General features: G+C 47.6%; 1 protein-coding gene across 8 annotated transcripts in view; it reads right to left on the reverse strand.

The window, feature by feature from the left end:
• Nucleotides 1-400: 400 nt before the first annotated feature.
• LOC123772081 (inter-alpha-trypsin inhibitor heavy chain H1) overlaps nucleotides 401-15,277 on the reverse strand; it is a 77,065-nt gene continuing 62,188 nt past the window's right edge. For 7 of the 8 annotated variants that reach the window (XM_069324307.1, XM_069324309.1, XM_069324306.1 and 4 more), the window contains 10 exons: nucleotides 14,895-15,099; nucleotides 12,641-12,811; nucleotides 11,047-11,130; nucleotides 9,871-10,114; nucleotides 7,805-7,918; nucleotides 7,140-7,291; nucleotides 5,119-5,999; nucleotides 4,365-4,537; nucleotides 3,026-3,098; nucleotides 401-1,683 (listed from right to left, as the gene is read on the reverse strand). In XM_069324307.1, the coding sequence (XP_069180408.1) occupies nucleotides 1,494-1,683; nucleotides 3,026-3,098; nucleotides 4,365-4,537; nucleotides 5,119-5,999; nucleotides 7,140-7,291; nucleotides 7,805-7,918; nucleotides 9,871-10,114; nucleotides 11,047-11,130; nucleotides 12,641-12,811; nucleotides 14,895-15,099 (2,287 nt within the window). In that variant the 3' untranslated portion in view covers nucleotides 401-1,493. Of the gene's footprint in view, nucleotides 1,684-3,025; nucleotides 3,099-3,297; nucleotides 4,219-4,364; nucleotides 4,538-5,118; nucleotides 6,000-7,139; nucleotides 7,292-7,804; nucleotides 7,919-9,870; nucleotides 10,115-11,046; nucleotides 11,131-12,640; nucleotides 12,812-14,894; nucleotides 15,100-15,277 lie in introns of all 8 variants that reach the window. The other variant, XR_011228450.1, reaches the window with a different exon arrangement.

Genomic DNA, 15,277 nt, shown 5'->3' on the forward strand with positions numbered 1-15,277 from the left:
TGTGTCATCACAGAGCGGGAAATCAGTAATAATAGTAAGAATCCGTCTTGCCTACAAATACCCATGGAGACTCGGGATGGAAACAACAGCTGAGCAGCGGAGTTGCAGAATTTGTGGTGAGTGACGGACACCGCCTTGACCACTACCTGAGACAATGTAAACATTTAAGAGACATTAGAAATGTGTGTGTGCCAAATTGACCAACTGCAGCAATTGGTGTAAAATATGTAAAAACATATTTTACATCTGACTCACAGCTGATTATTTTGGAAGTGGTTCGCTGTTGTGATGGTTGGCGGGCACCTCTGTAATGCACCAACCACGTTCTCTAACTACAAATGATTGCCAAAAGATCTAAGTACTTAACCTTAAGTCACCATAGGTCTAATTATACGCAAAATTATTATGTATAGTATTATTTAATTTATATTTAAGAAAATACCATTTTTTATTACACTGTACAAACAAATAAGGGCCACAGCCTGGACGAGCAGAGTCTGATGATCGGTTGTGAACAGCTATGGGCAGTGGTTCGACTCCTTGGTACTTTAAATCACCTAATGACGACCTGAATTGTATTGAGTATTGTTCTCTCTCTCTCTCTCGAGGCCTCACTCCTCTCATCTTTGGTGCGGACCAAAACTTTACTCATGTTTGGCAGGAACTTCAGAACCCCTGATCACTGTGCCAGCGCTACTACAGAGCCGGAAGCTCTGTAGTAACGTGTTGGGTTTCAAAATAATTAACATGGCTATACAGGTGTAGCCATAGCGACCTACCCAGGCTTTGCGCCCTGGAGAGGGGGAGGACCTGCTGCATGGGTAACAGCTTCTCCTCCATATTGACCTACCCTGGCACTGCGCCCTGGAGAGGACACTTCAGCCTCGACATCCCGAGTGCAACTCCATAGTCTTCCGTGACTGCAGGATGCCTCCTCCTACTACTACTACTACTACTTCTACTACTACTACTTCTACTACTACTACTATTACTATTACTACTACTACTACTACTATTACTACTACTACTACTACAGGGTCTCCACGACACACTGCCCTAAGTGTTCGTGAATGAAGAACACCTAATACAAAACTTAGAAAATTAATAGGTATAACCTCATGGGGAGAAGTGAGTCTTATGTTCACCCACACTAAATACTTCATTAAATATGTTAACGAATACGACTTTTGGAGAGGACAGCATCTTGGATGAGCCTGACATGAGGAGGGTTGTCAAGAATATAGTCACCCGCCACATATGTTCACCATCCGGCACGTAAGTCACCATCCGGCATGTAGGTCACCATCCGGCATGTAGGTCACCATCCGGCACGTATGTAAGTGCAGGTCGGCGGGGACCTCGAGACTAAACGCTCCTGCAGGCTGTATATGACCGGTGATCCACCAAACCTTCACTAGCTTGGTAGGTGAAGAACAGGTCGCCTGGTCATGAAGAACCACGAAGAACAGGGGGGCCAGACCACGAAGAAGGTATCAGCAAGTGAGGCAGGGGCGGAGGTAGTCAGCGGGGGCGCCTGCCACCAGTCCTCGGCCCTGCTGACGGATGTAGAGGCAGGTGACATGTGTCTTGTGGAGGAGGGAGCGTCTGCTGGAGAGGAAGGCGTTCACCTCGGACACTTGGTACCAGTGTCGTGGGCCCGGCTGCACCACCGCCAGCCGCACTCTGGGGACACAAGCAACTCCTTAGCTCTAGTTCTCGTGAAATTCTTTGGGGGGACTTGCTGCCTGGGTAACAGCTTCTTCCCCGAATCAACCTACCCTGGCTTTGCGCCCTGGTGAGGCCACTCCAGACCGACAACCAGAGCGCAACTCCATAGTCTCCTGAGACTGATGGATGCCTACTACTACATTTAAAAAAGGTAATGCAGTTTCTTTTATTATTAACTAGCTGTGTACCCAACGGTACCTGGGGTGACCTCTAAAGGGAGCTCCATTTAAGAGTTGCGTTCCGGGTTGATCCGGTAATCTACAGGTGGCACCAGGGGCCGCCACCGACCCGTTCATGTAGTATATATAATCTACGCCAAGGAGGCGTAAATCCAAGAAACTGGAAAGACTCTGGTGTAAGATAAGTGGGTGGCAATTTCGTTGGGGTTGCCATGGGAGCCGATTGCCTTTTAATGAGAGCAATTGGGCCAACCATGATCCGCCCACGTTGGTCACTTACCCTACAGTAGTCACCATGCAAAGTTGGGTGAGGCTAGCCCCAAGCGTCTGGCCTCTAACTTTAGAGAGACAGACGGTCTCTTTAATATATATATAGAGAGATGTACATTTATGGATACGTAAATCATATCTAACGCTACTGACTATTCAGACAGCCGTACATAACACCACTCTCAGATACGTTAACTGCCCAACACAGTATACAGAACATTGGACTGTAAGGTGACGTATTTTGCATTGACCTGGTTAAGTGGGAATGATTTCTGTCTATGGAACACGGTGCATTATTAAGGTGAGGGAACCTGTGTCAGTGATGACCTGCAGTGTAACCTATCACTGTACTCTCAGTATGTGTGCACTCACCTATATGTGCTTGTTGCAGGGGAGTGGCGTAGTGCCTGGGTCGTATCTTTCACTCGTCTATTACAATCACCCCCGACCCTCATGTCATACACCACCTCTTGGTGCTCTGTACAGCGTTACCCTCAACTCCTTCCCCTTATTACTTGCTCTGCTCTTACAGTGAAGTGTTTGATTACATTGCTGCGACTCGTGTGATCTTCCAGTTCCCACCCGTACCCTCTCACTGTGCTCATGTTCATGTTCAACACTTCTCTTCTCTCCACTTTGTCCATGCCTAAAGAACTCCCTTTGTTCAAGGGAGTTCAACTTCCCTCATCAACTCATCAAGGCGCAACTTATCATTCTCTCTCTCATTCTCTCTCTCTCTCTCTCTCTCTCTCTCTCTCTCTCTCTCTCTCTCTCTCTCTCTCTCTCTCTCTCTCTCTCTCTCTCTCTCTCTCCTTCCAGTGCTGAGCCACAGTCCATAGTGAACTCACTTGTCTTTAACTGCGTGGTTCAGGGTGTTGGGGTCGGACTCCACGGTGCCCACCGTCTTGTACGCGAACTGACCTGCGAGAGAATGATTGATGAAGATTAAGCCACTCAAGAGATGGCACGGGCATGAATAGCCCGTAAGTGGTAGATATTTGGAGTGAATGTGATCTGGACCTGCAAACACACACAGTTATATGTATGGATGTATGTAGTGTTGCTGATGGCTCGCCGCTGCTCCGCACTCTCGTACTGTAAATATAAAGTGTGCACTTACCAAGTTCTCCTCACACAGTCTACCTTTAGTTCTTGGGCCCGGCATTTCAGATGACATTCTTTTCATGCAAGCATTCTACACGTCTGTGTCTTGGATCTACTCTTGGAATGTGTTGTATGGCACTATCCGAGACTTCTGCCTCTTCTGGCGCGCTTTTAATGTTCTCGCGGTGAAACCGTGTTTCTTCACATCGTCTGTGCCTCTAGCCTCCATCCATGGCGGCTTATCTGTATCTCTAGCCTCCATCCATGGCGGCTTATCTGTGCCTCTAGCCCCCATCCATGGCGGCTTATCTGTGTCTCTAGCCTCCATCCATGGCGGCTCATCTGTGCCTCTAGCCCCCATCCATGGCGGCTTATCTGTGTCTCTAGCCTCCATCCATGGCGGCTTATCTGTGTCTCTAGCCTCCATCCATGCCGGCTCATCTGTGCCTCTAGCCTCCATCCATGCCAGCTCATCTGTGTCTCTAACCTCGATTCATGCCGGCTCATCTGTGTCTCTAGCCCCCATCCATGCCGGCTCATCTGTGCCTCTAGCCCCCATCCATGCCGGCTCATCTGTGCCTCTAGCCCCCATCCATGCCGGCTCATCTGTGCCTCTAGCCCCCATCCATGCCGGCTCATCTGTGTCTCTAGCCTCCATCCATGGCAGCTCATCTGTGCCTCTAGCCATCATCTATGGCGGCTCATCTGTGTCTCTAGCCTCCATCCATGGTGGCTCATCTGTGCCTCTAGCCATCATCCATGCATAAATATAAGCAGTTAGCGAGTGGAGCGAGGTGTACTCTGGAGCCAGGCATCCTGTACTATGATGAGAGAGGTGCAGATGTCTTTGTAACCATTCAAGAGATGGATATATTGGGCAAGGCTTAATGATGAGGTTTCTAGAGAGTTTGGCTTGCCTTTGATGTTGCTCTTGGTGCTAAAATAAATACAGTGTTCGTTAATTATGATATAAAAAAGCATAAAAATTGTTTCATGATTCTTACAGGATTATCATGTAGACTTATCCCTGAGGGCTAGACTACTGCTAGTATGGGTCATGTCAGTATGAGCAAGGAAACTTACCAATGATTCCGGTGGTGTTGGGCGAGAGGACGCGGTGGTTCTCCAGGTAGAAGCCCAGGAAGACCTGTCCCAGCTTGTTCCTGGTGCGGGTCACCAGCAGGTTGGCGTCCACGTCTCCCAGGAGCAGGTCCAGCTTCCTGTGGTTCCTCAGCGCCATCACCACATCTCCGTACCTGTAGTAACACACCCACACAGTTCCAGGCCGGGTCTTCTAGCTCACGGGTCAGGTGTGTGTGTGTGTGTGTGTGTGTGTGTGTGTGTGTGTGTGTGTGTGTGTGTGTGTGTGTGTGTGTGTGTGTGTTGTGTGTGTGTTGTGTATGTGTTGTGTGTGTGTTGTGTATGTGTGTGCGCGCGTGCGTGCATCCGTCCTCTTACAAATTACGTTGCTTTTCGCTCGTATGTGCACTTAGGCTAAAAATCGACGTAATTCAAAATTAAATCGGCTCACGAAAGTGACGTACTGTCCCGTTTTCTGTTTTGGGTCCTCTGGCTTAGGCTGTTAGGTGTGGAGAGGAAACTTTCAATTAACGGTTTTCATGACGTTTTGAAACCTTAGGAGAGCTTCCTGCCCTCCTAACCTATCAGGGGATCCTGAACTTGCTGTTTTGGAGGAAAAAAATCCAAAATTTAATTAGAAAATAAATTATCATTTTCAATTACGTTGACATTTGGCCGTAGGGCAAACGGGCGAAAAGCGACGTAATTTGTAAGAGAACGGGTTGATGCCTGGCAAGTAATCTGTGAAGCATCTTACCTTCTCCCAGCTGCCTTCTTCCAGCTGAAGGTCTTACTACACTCCCCTGTCAGGTCTTCTTCCTTCTGGTGGGCTGGTGCGCCGTCATTCACCGAGTCTCTCTCCTGTGACCTGGGAACCTCCGTGGTCTGGGTGCTCAATGTTGCAGCATTACGATCTTCAGACACCGGATATAACATCCTTGTGTCGTGGCTACTGTCACCTGGTCGTGGCTGTGTGTTCTCCCCAGAGTTCTGAGCAGCGCGATCTAGAAAGTAAGGGAGAAGCTTGATTCTGGATTGTGGGTGGATGAGGGTGGCAGCCTGTGGATGGTGGTGGTCGAGGTGGGAGGCGTGGGTGGAGTCTCTGGTCGGCCGCGTCAGAAGCGCTACGCCAGCCGCTGGACTTGGGTTTGCATCTTCCTGCGTGCCTGTGAGTGTCTTCAGAGCGAGCTGATGGATGTGGCTTGCGACACTTAGAGGACTCTGAGAGTGGACTGTGTATGCCTGCGTGTGGTCGTGCTTGAGAGAGTGATGTGGGTGGAGGCGGGTGCTGGCAGTGTGTGGGCGGGCAAGGTCGGGTGCACTCCAGTTCTGTGGAAGGCGAGTGAAGGATTGAGGATGAACTACATTACCGACATGTCGCCGATATCTTGCTCTTGTTATGTTGCCATGACAGTGTCTCTTGTCGTGTCTCTGTTGAGGCTTGAGTGCCCTCGTCGTGCTGGGGCTGGAGGAGCGGGCGTGTCTGCGGTGCTGAGGGCGCTCTGACCGCTTCCTTCTCCCCCCCGCCCGCCGCCTCGCAGACTTTCTCCTCCCACGAGGTTTCTTAACACGCCGACCGCTCCCACCCCGATGGTTCCTCTTCTTGAAGGGCCAGAGCGTCGTGGAGACCCGGTCCACCTGTCCGGGAAGCAGCACGTTAAACATTGTTCAATGGTCATAACATTCACTCATGATTATTTCTGTTCCTTCTTGCAACACTGATGGGGTCTGAAATTATTGTTTTGTTATATATATATATTTATGATATAGCTCGAATTATTAAATCTTAGTTGTAAATAATAGAAAAGAGATAATTTCTTGTGTTCTACACAGCCTCATTATTGTGTTTGTTCCTTTCTCTCTAAACTAAGTAGTAAATGAATAATTCCTCTTACACCATAACAACGAGGTCACTTACGCAGTATAAATAAAAATGCTCACGTTTCGGGTCAGGTGTATCATCATGGCACAACTTTTCAACAAAAAGAATCAAACCAGATGAGATAGGGCTCTGTGGTCCAATAGGATAACAGAGTTAGGTAAAGTTAAGATCGTTTAAGTACTTCTTGTGCGTGCTCGGCGCGTCTTCCCTCTCTACAGTACTGTGTAGACTACCTCGTCTGTCAGTCACCGAGAACTGGCCTCGAACCCTCCATCCCAGTCTATTTTCTCCGGGAACTTAGACTTTTTGACACCCTCCGTCAGCAGGATGCTCACCTCCTCCTCCTCCTCCTCCTCCTGCTCCACCGTCAGCAGGATGCTCACCTCCTCCTGCTCCTGCTCCACCGTCAGCAGGATGCTCACCTCCTGCTCCTGCTCCTCCTGCTGCTCCACCGTCCATGCCATCATTACCATTACATATTAAACATCTTGAAGTTCAGAGGCTGAGGAAACTAACCCTGGGGGAGGGGACTAGCCCCCGGCGGTGGGGAAGGGGGGAAGGAACTAGCACCTGGGAGAGGAATAGGAAGGAGGACGAGGTTAGCAGGAACAGTTTTTTTTTTGGGGGGGAGGGTATCCGGGAAAACTATCCTGTCATTCAGAAATGATTACATCTATGACATATATGGCGACTATGACATCCATGGCGACTATGACGACTATGGCGTCATAGTGGGTAGTCTCACGCACACGCCCCAGACAATCCTCATTGATACATCACGCAGCTCTACATTACTCTACATTACTCTAGTGTATTTGTGAGACTTTCTATGTTTATATTCAATGTGCTATGATACTTCTCTTGTTGAGAAGTGTTGAGAGTGAAGAGGGCCGTACCGTGGGGTCTCCAGCGTCGTCAAGACAGTCTACGGTGATGTGGGTGGGCGTGACGGTGAAGTTGACGGTGCCCAGGGAGATGAAGATCTTGGTGAAGTACGTGGCCCCCGCCCGCCCAACCGCCGCCGTCACCAACCCGTTCACCAGGATTCCTGCCGCCCACCGATCCAAGCAATAACAATAATAACACAATTATAACGTTCACAATTTTGCATCTATACATAGACCAGAATCAACCAATATACAAGACACAATTTCATTACACCTTCGTCATTGCCAGCATGACTGTGGCTGCCGCAGTGACTTGTCACCAACGTGTTGACATGTCCTCACATGTAATTGGATTTAGGATAAAAACCCACACACGTGAATATGTGAAATTTATGTAAGGAATTTACACCAAGTCGTTCGCACTCTCCTGAGTGCTTTGTCAAGATCTGAGTGTGTGATAAGGACGAGACTTATATCTCAACGGCTAATCATTGATAAGATTAGACGTCGAGATGTAAGTCTTTGTGAAATGGAAAATCTTTGCCTGTGAAGGACTTTGTGTAAATTCCTTACATAAATTTTCACATATACACACGTGTGGGTTTTTATCCCAAGTTATTATGCGTGTGAGAAGACATTACCATTACTAATAACTGGACTTGGTGAGGGCTCACCTGACTCTGGGTCCAGGACCAGGTTGAGGACGTTCCCCGGGGAGCCGTGCAGGTCGAAGCAGAGGGGCAGGTCGAGGCCTGGCACCTGCACCACGAAGTGCGGGTCGTTGTCGCCTGCAAGCATACGAACACCGCCGATATTGACATTGTGTTAGTAAGTTGTGTGTAATAACTACATAATAGTGTAATTGACATAACATTGACATTGTGTTAGTAAGTTGTGTGTAGTAATTTGTGAAGTGTGATTATCACAGAGCTAGTATTGGAGAGGGGGGGGGGCCTGCTGCATGGGTAACAGCTTGTCCTCCATATCAACCTACCTTGGCTTTGAGCCCTGGAGAGGCCACTCCAGAGCGCAACTCCATAGTCTCCCGAGACTGACGGATGCCTACTATTTGATTATCCGTCTGTGTTGCTTAAGGCAAGGCTGTAACACTTTGTTACATTTTCGAACCCAGGCGGCGATTGGCTGTCGGCATCGCCTGGGGATCATTCAAGCTTTCCACCTAAATGTACGCTGAGTGCGATCCCAACACGTTTAAGGAATTGATGAAATAACTGTGGCCAGTAATGACTGAGATTGTTGCTGTGTACTGGGAGCATGTTGGTCACAGGCCCGCCAGTACTTACATGCCATGCTGGGGCAGACGACGAGTCACAGTAACGGTAGCTGAAGATATGATGACCAAACACATCAGGACATGCAGAAACGACGATGTTTTGATCCGTCGTGGACCATTATCAAGTCGTGTGTAGCCACTACTATATGTATGTATGTTTGTATGTATGTATGTATGTATGTATGTATGTATGTATGTATGTATGTATGTATGTATGTATGTATGTACTGTAGCCAGTAGTAGGCATCCTGCAGTCTCGCAAGTTTCAGTTTCACTTTTGTGACATTTTGGTTACACCAGAGTTTAGTTTAACCAAATTCTGGTGTAGTGGTTACAGTACCCGACAACCACGGGGGTGTGACCCTGGCCGCCTAGGTTCGAATCCTGAAGGGGGCAGATAGAGTTTAGAGTGATATAAACTAGAAAAACAGGCTACTTGTGCAGCATCGAGGCAGGAAGGGAATTATCGGGGGAAAGCGCCAAGTCATTGCGACTATATAGCACTGGGAAGGAGTCAGAATTAGGATTTGGGATGGGACGGGGGGAAGGAATAGTGCCCAACCACTTGGACGGTCGGGGATTGAACGCCGACCTGCATGAAGCGAGACCGTCGCTCTACCGTCCAGCCCCAAGTGGTTGGGCACGAAGAACCATAATAGCCAAAACGAAGAAGTCTTACTTTTATAACAGATATAGAGTGGAGAAGATATTGAGACAATGAAGTGGGCTGGAACTCGTATTCCCTGGCTGCCTACACACAACGATACGAGATCTATCGTAATATATCGCCTCAGTATTCCCCCCAGGATCTATCACCTTACTGAGGTGTCATGGTGTATGTATAGTTATCCTACCATACAGTCTGGTGATGCATGTGGATATTCCTGGTGGATTTACAGCACGGAACACTTACTTCCTCTCCACTTAGCGGATCATGCAGCACTGACGTACACTGCTGTTTATACACAAATTTAGGAACTAAAATGGAAAAAGTCGGGCATAGTTAGAGTGCTTGGATGAGATAAAAGTTTCCTTTGGGAATGGTGTAATTAAAGTTATCGAGAAAGTTTTTGAGATAGAAGTTCTGGGTGATGAATGGAGGTCCCTGGTGCGGGGAAGCTTTTCATTCCTTCATGAACTCCTCAGTCGGTTCCTGAATTTCTTTCGTCATTCTTGTACGAACTGTCATTAATATGTTAAAAAAAACTCCTGTAGGAATGCAGGCGATGAGTCACAATAACGTGGCTGAAGTATGTTGACCAGACCACACACTAGAAGTTGAAGGGACGACGACGTTTCGGTCCGTCCTGGACCATTCTCAAGTCGATTGTCGACTTGAGAATCGACTTGAGAATGGTCCAGGACGGACCGAAACGTCGTCGTCCTGTAGGAATTCCCGGAGAAAGTTTATCATTCACAATAATACAAAATCTCATAAGAACCTACTGAAGGAGAACTCCTGGCTGGAGGCTGAGGTGCGGAGCCTTGAGCTGAGGGGCTCTGGGAGCGTCTTAAAGAACTCTGATTCGGGGAGAAGAGAGAGTTCCTCGTGTATGTGGGAGGCGATGGCGCCCCCGGTGTTGGACTTCTGGTGGCGGGAGGCGGCAGACTTGAGGCCGGGGTGGGCCCCGTCCTGGGCCTCCTCTGCGTCCACCACTTCCAGGGTGGTCAGCTTCGTCACGAACTTGAACTGTGGCGGGAGGACTTAGTGTGAGCAAGGTGGGGAGGAGGGGGTCAGGCGTTAATGGTCACACACACACACACACACACACACACACACACACACACACACACACACACACACACACACACACACACACACACACACACACACATACACATACACACACACACACACACACAACACATGAATACACATACACACACACACAGTCAGAAATAAAAAAAATCAGTGTCAAAGCTGTCAATAAGCGGAACAGGCTTGACGTATAAGTCGTTGAAGCTAATTCAATTCAAAGCTTTAAATGTAAATATGATAAAAGCAGGAGAAATGAATCACTGCATTAATCTACGAACGTTCAGAAGGCGGGGCTAGGAACCTTGCTCAACCCAGCAAGCACATCTAGCTGATTACATCTAGGTGAGTACACATCCACAAAACAAGCCCCATGAACGTTGAAGTGGTCCTAATGTGTACACATTGCTAAATGATTTAGAGACGTAACTCGAAATTAGACCTGGAGGCGTCGCTTCCCACTTGTATGTTATTAATACGTAATGAACTAAATATAGCCTAAGTTGTCTATCTAATTTATCTAAAATATCTAATTTAACTTAACGTTAATTGGAAAAATTCTGATAAAATCTGAGAGCTTCATCTTCTCCCCTTGTGTACTGGGTGGCTCATGTGATCCACCACTACTACCAGGTGGAGGACACTGGTGATCCACCACTACTACCAGGTGGAGGACACTGGTGATCCACCACTACTACCAGGTGGAGGACACTGGTGATCCACCACTACTACCAGGTGGAGGACACTGGTGATCCACCACTACTACCAGGTGGAGGACATTGGTGATCCACCACAACTACCAGGTGGAGGACACTAGTGATCCACCACTACCACAAGGTGGTGGACACTGGTGATGGATCACTTACCCTGATAGCGATCTCCTTGGCCCTGGCTCGCATCTCCTCGCGCAGGTTTCTGTCATCGATGAAATCTTGTACTGCCAGAAGATCCTGTGAAGACGACACATGATGACAACTTAATGGGCAGTAAGAACATGTATTAAAGGGAAACCCATTTTATACACACACATATAAGATCAGGAGAAAAACCAAGAGTTGACTGTGTATGGTGTGTGTGTGTGTCATTGTTGACTGTGTATGGTGTGTGTGTGTCATTGTTGACTGTGTATGGTGTGTGTGTGTCATTGTTGACTGTGTATGGTGTGTGTGTGTGTGTGTCATTGTTGACTGTGTATGGTGTGTGTGTGTGTGTGTCATTGTTGACTGTGTATGGTGTGTGTGTGTGATTGTTGACTGTGTATGATGTGTGTGTGTCATTGTTGACTGTGTATGGTGTGTGTGTGTGTGTGTCATTGTTGACTGTGTATGGTGTGTGTGTGATTGTTGACTGTGTATGGTGTGTGTGTGATTGTTGACTGTGTATGGTGTGTGTGTGATTGTTGACTGTGTATGGTGTGTGTGTGTGTCATTGTTGACTGTGTATGGTGTGTGTGTGTCATTGTTGACTGTGTATGGTGTGTGTGTGTGTGTGTCATTGTTGACTGTGTATGGTGTGTGTGTGTGTCATTGTTGACTGTGTATGGTGTGTGTGTGATTGTTGACTGTGTATGGTGTGTGTGTGTCATTGTTGACTGTGTATGGTGTGTGTGTGTCATTGTTGACTGTGTATGGTGTGTGTGTGTGTGTGTGTCATTGTTGACTGTGTATGGTGTGTGTGTGTGTGTCATTGTTGACTGTGTATGGTGTGTGTGTGTGTCATTGTTGACTGTGTATGGTGTGTGTGTCATTGTTGACTGTGTATGGTGTGTGTGTGTGTCATTGTTGACTGTGTATGGTGTGTGTGTGTCATTGTTGACTGTGTATGGTGTGTGTGTGTGTGTGTCATTGTTGACTGTGTATGGTGTGTGTGTGTCATTGTTGACTGTGTATGGTGTGTGTGTGTGTGTCATTGTTGACTGTGTATGGTGTGTGTGTGTCATTGTTGACTGTGTATGGTGTGTGTGTGTGTCATTGTTGACTGTGTATGGTGTGTGTGTGTGTCATTGTTGACTGTGTATGGTGTGTGTGTGTCATTGTTGACTGTGTATGGTGTGTGTGTGTCATTGTTGACTGTGTATGGTGTGTGTGTGTCATTGTTGACTGTGTATGGTGTGTGTGTGTGTCATTGTTGACTGTGTATGGTGTGTGTGTGTCATTGTTGACTGTGTATGGTGTGTGTGTGTCATTGTTGACTGTGTATGGTGTGTGTGTGTGTCATTGTTGACTGTGTATGGTGTGTGTGTGTCATTGTTGACTGTGTATGGTGTGTGTGTGTGTCATTGTTGACTGTGTATGGTGTGTGTGTGTGTCATTGTTGACTGTGTATGGTGTGTGCGTGTCATTGTTGACTGTGAATGGTGTGTGTGTGTCATTGTTGACTGTGTATGATGAGTGTAACTGTGTCATTATGACTGTGTGTGACACGTGTGGAGACACCTGGCCTATACACCCGTCAACACACCTGCACTGCGAGGTAGGCCCAGAGTCGCTCCACATAGTTGTTCCTCATGGAAGGTGGCTCAGGGGTGGAGATCCTGGACACCCGGAACTGTACGGGGCCCGTCTTGCTGTGTCCGGCCACGATGGGGTGCACCTCCGTCGCCTCCTCCGCCAGCTGGCCTGCCACCACCACCTGCACAGACACCACACACATCACCTCGCCGCCACAGTGGAGCCTGCAGGTCTAACAGGCTTCCTGTCTACGACAATGGAATACATTATATCCACCAACAATTCTGTCTTTATCTGAGCTAATATTCCAACCGTCTTAAGGGCTAATCATGCTCGTGCCACCTCTTGAGTGGCTTAATCCTCATCAATCAATTACCAACCGTCGAGTGAGTCTACGTTATGTTACCTGGGACCATGATAAATAACTCTCCAAACCTATTTACAAGCCAGTATTTACCCAGGTCTTTTGTAAAATCAAACTTTCGTAATTCGTGTCCATTGTTTCGTGTTGTATTTTGTGCTGATATGCTGAGCATCTTATTAATATCTCCTTTGTTATACCCTTTCATCCTTTGTATATTATATCACACTCTTCCGTATTTGTCGCCTCTCTTGACAATGTATTAAACTTTCTTAATGTGCACAATGCACTCACTTGAAGGTGGTATATCTGTGAGACAATATACAGGCCATATAGTGGGCTTGAACCCACAGCTCTGGACTGTCCAGGCTCATTATTGTTCAATCGGTAGTGCGTTGGCCTGGAGAGTCAGGGACAAGGGTTCGATCCCATCGTACGGCATCAATTATTTTATACTCTTCCTTTCTCAAGTGTTTCTCTGCGCTTAGTCTCATATATGACTGTCGTGTAGCTAACCCTTTCAACACCAGAATCATAGCATTAATATTGGCCTGTGTGTAGGAATAATATATTCTAGGCAAGGTCATGTCTGTGGTGAGGCTTAGAACTTATGTGAGCTGACCTGTCTAGGGTGTGCTGGCTCCAGAGGCAACCTCTCCACCTGTCCTCCTACAAAGAACGTTGCTTTTCGCTCGTAGGCGTTACATAAGGCCAAAAATTGTCGTACTAGAAAATGAAAGCTGCTGGCGAAAGTGACGTACTGTTCCGTTTTCTGTTTCGGGTCCTCTGACTTAGTCTGGTAGGTTAGGAGAGACCACTTTAAACTGACCATTTTCTTGACGTTGGGGAGAAGCTGCTCGCGGCCTCAGAGGTGATCAAGGGGAAGAGTGGGTGCCTCTGTGACCAGCACAACAGACTCACAGGTGTCCACTGGTGAGGCTAAACCCATACATATATTGACACAACTCAACTAAATCACATTCTCCACACAATGTATAAAACTCACACAAAAAATAACATTGTAGTTGATGATGCAAATACGGGAGACGTAAAGTGAAGGCCTGGTGGAACATATAATTCAGTACATGTAAGTTAATGATAGTGGGTTGTTTTAAGCCTATGGCTCTCAAGAGGCAGTATGAATATATCCTCGGCTTCTTGTAATGTCTAGACACGTCATCTTGTTTTCCTCCGACCTTTCCTCACACTAATCCTCTGTGAATTCTTCTATTTACAGTTAAAGGTTTTCATTATCATATTTCTCAGTATTGACTTTGTATTGTATGAATACACACTCGCGCGCGGGTGTGTGTGTGTGTGTGTGTGCGTGTGCGCGCGTTCGTGGACGTAGGGTGGGAAAGGTGTACACGAACAAGGACGTACAGGGGTAGTGAAGGTATATCGGGAGCGGAAAACTTCCACAAAGCCTCAGTAACTGTGGCTTAGAGAGACACACTCATCTGGAATGATGTAGCTACGGTATTGGCTGGCGAGCGCTGCTCTTCATGTCAGCAATATTATCCCACATGCAGGAGGATGTGGGATAATAAAACGCACTTTCCGCGTCATCTGTGAAGGACGCGGAAAGTGCGCAATTCTCGCATCATCATTAAGTGTTGGCGTGTAATGTGAGGCAGCGAATATTCTGCCTCTCCCAGCTGACACTTTCAGTACTTTCCTGGTGAAGTGCTTCTAACAGGAAAATATATACCCTCTTTTGTCTTTATTGTTACATTTTCTTGCCCGTACTTCTCCCTCTTGCCTCTTCCTCTTGTCTCTCCCTCCTGCCTCTCCCCTTCCTCCCTCTCCATCTTCTCCCAACTATCACTCCCCCCTAGCTCTTCCTTCTGACTCTCCACCACCTCTCCCTCCCAGCCGCCCCTACCCCCAGAAGCACTCTGACCTCGTCACCGGAGTAGTAGGTGCTGTGGCCGTGCCTGACGACGGAGTTCGGGTCAACCTCGTCCTCCGGGTAGACAATGTCCACGTCGGTCATGAGAGGCGTGGAGATCTGCTTGTAGAAGTCCTGCAGCTGCTGGGCGGGACGCTCCTTCTCGTCGATCATACGGGTGAAGCCTTGGTTGTCTGCACTCACCTGACGCAGCAGCCTGGTGGGCAGATGCGGTTAGTGGGGCGTCTGCGGGTTATATTATTATTAACATCTTTATTGACAAAATTAATTACAATTTTGCCTAATCTGAGGATTTTGAGTCTTATTAAAGTGAGGATAATGCTAGTATTCACTGTCACGCAGGACAGAGGGTCATACATAAGACAATAGGTCTA

Source organism: Procambarus clarkii, chromosome 14 (assembly GCF_040958095.1).
Source record: "Procambarus clarkii isolate CNS0578487 chromosome 14, FALCON_Pclarkii_2.0, whole genome shotgun sequence".
Classification (NCBI taxonomy): Eukaryota; Metazoa; Arthropoda; class Malacostraca; order Decapoda; family Cambaridae; genus Procambarus; species Procambarus clarkii.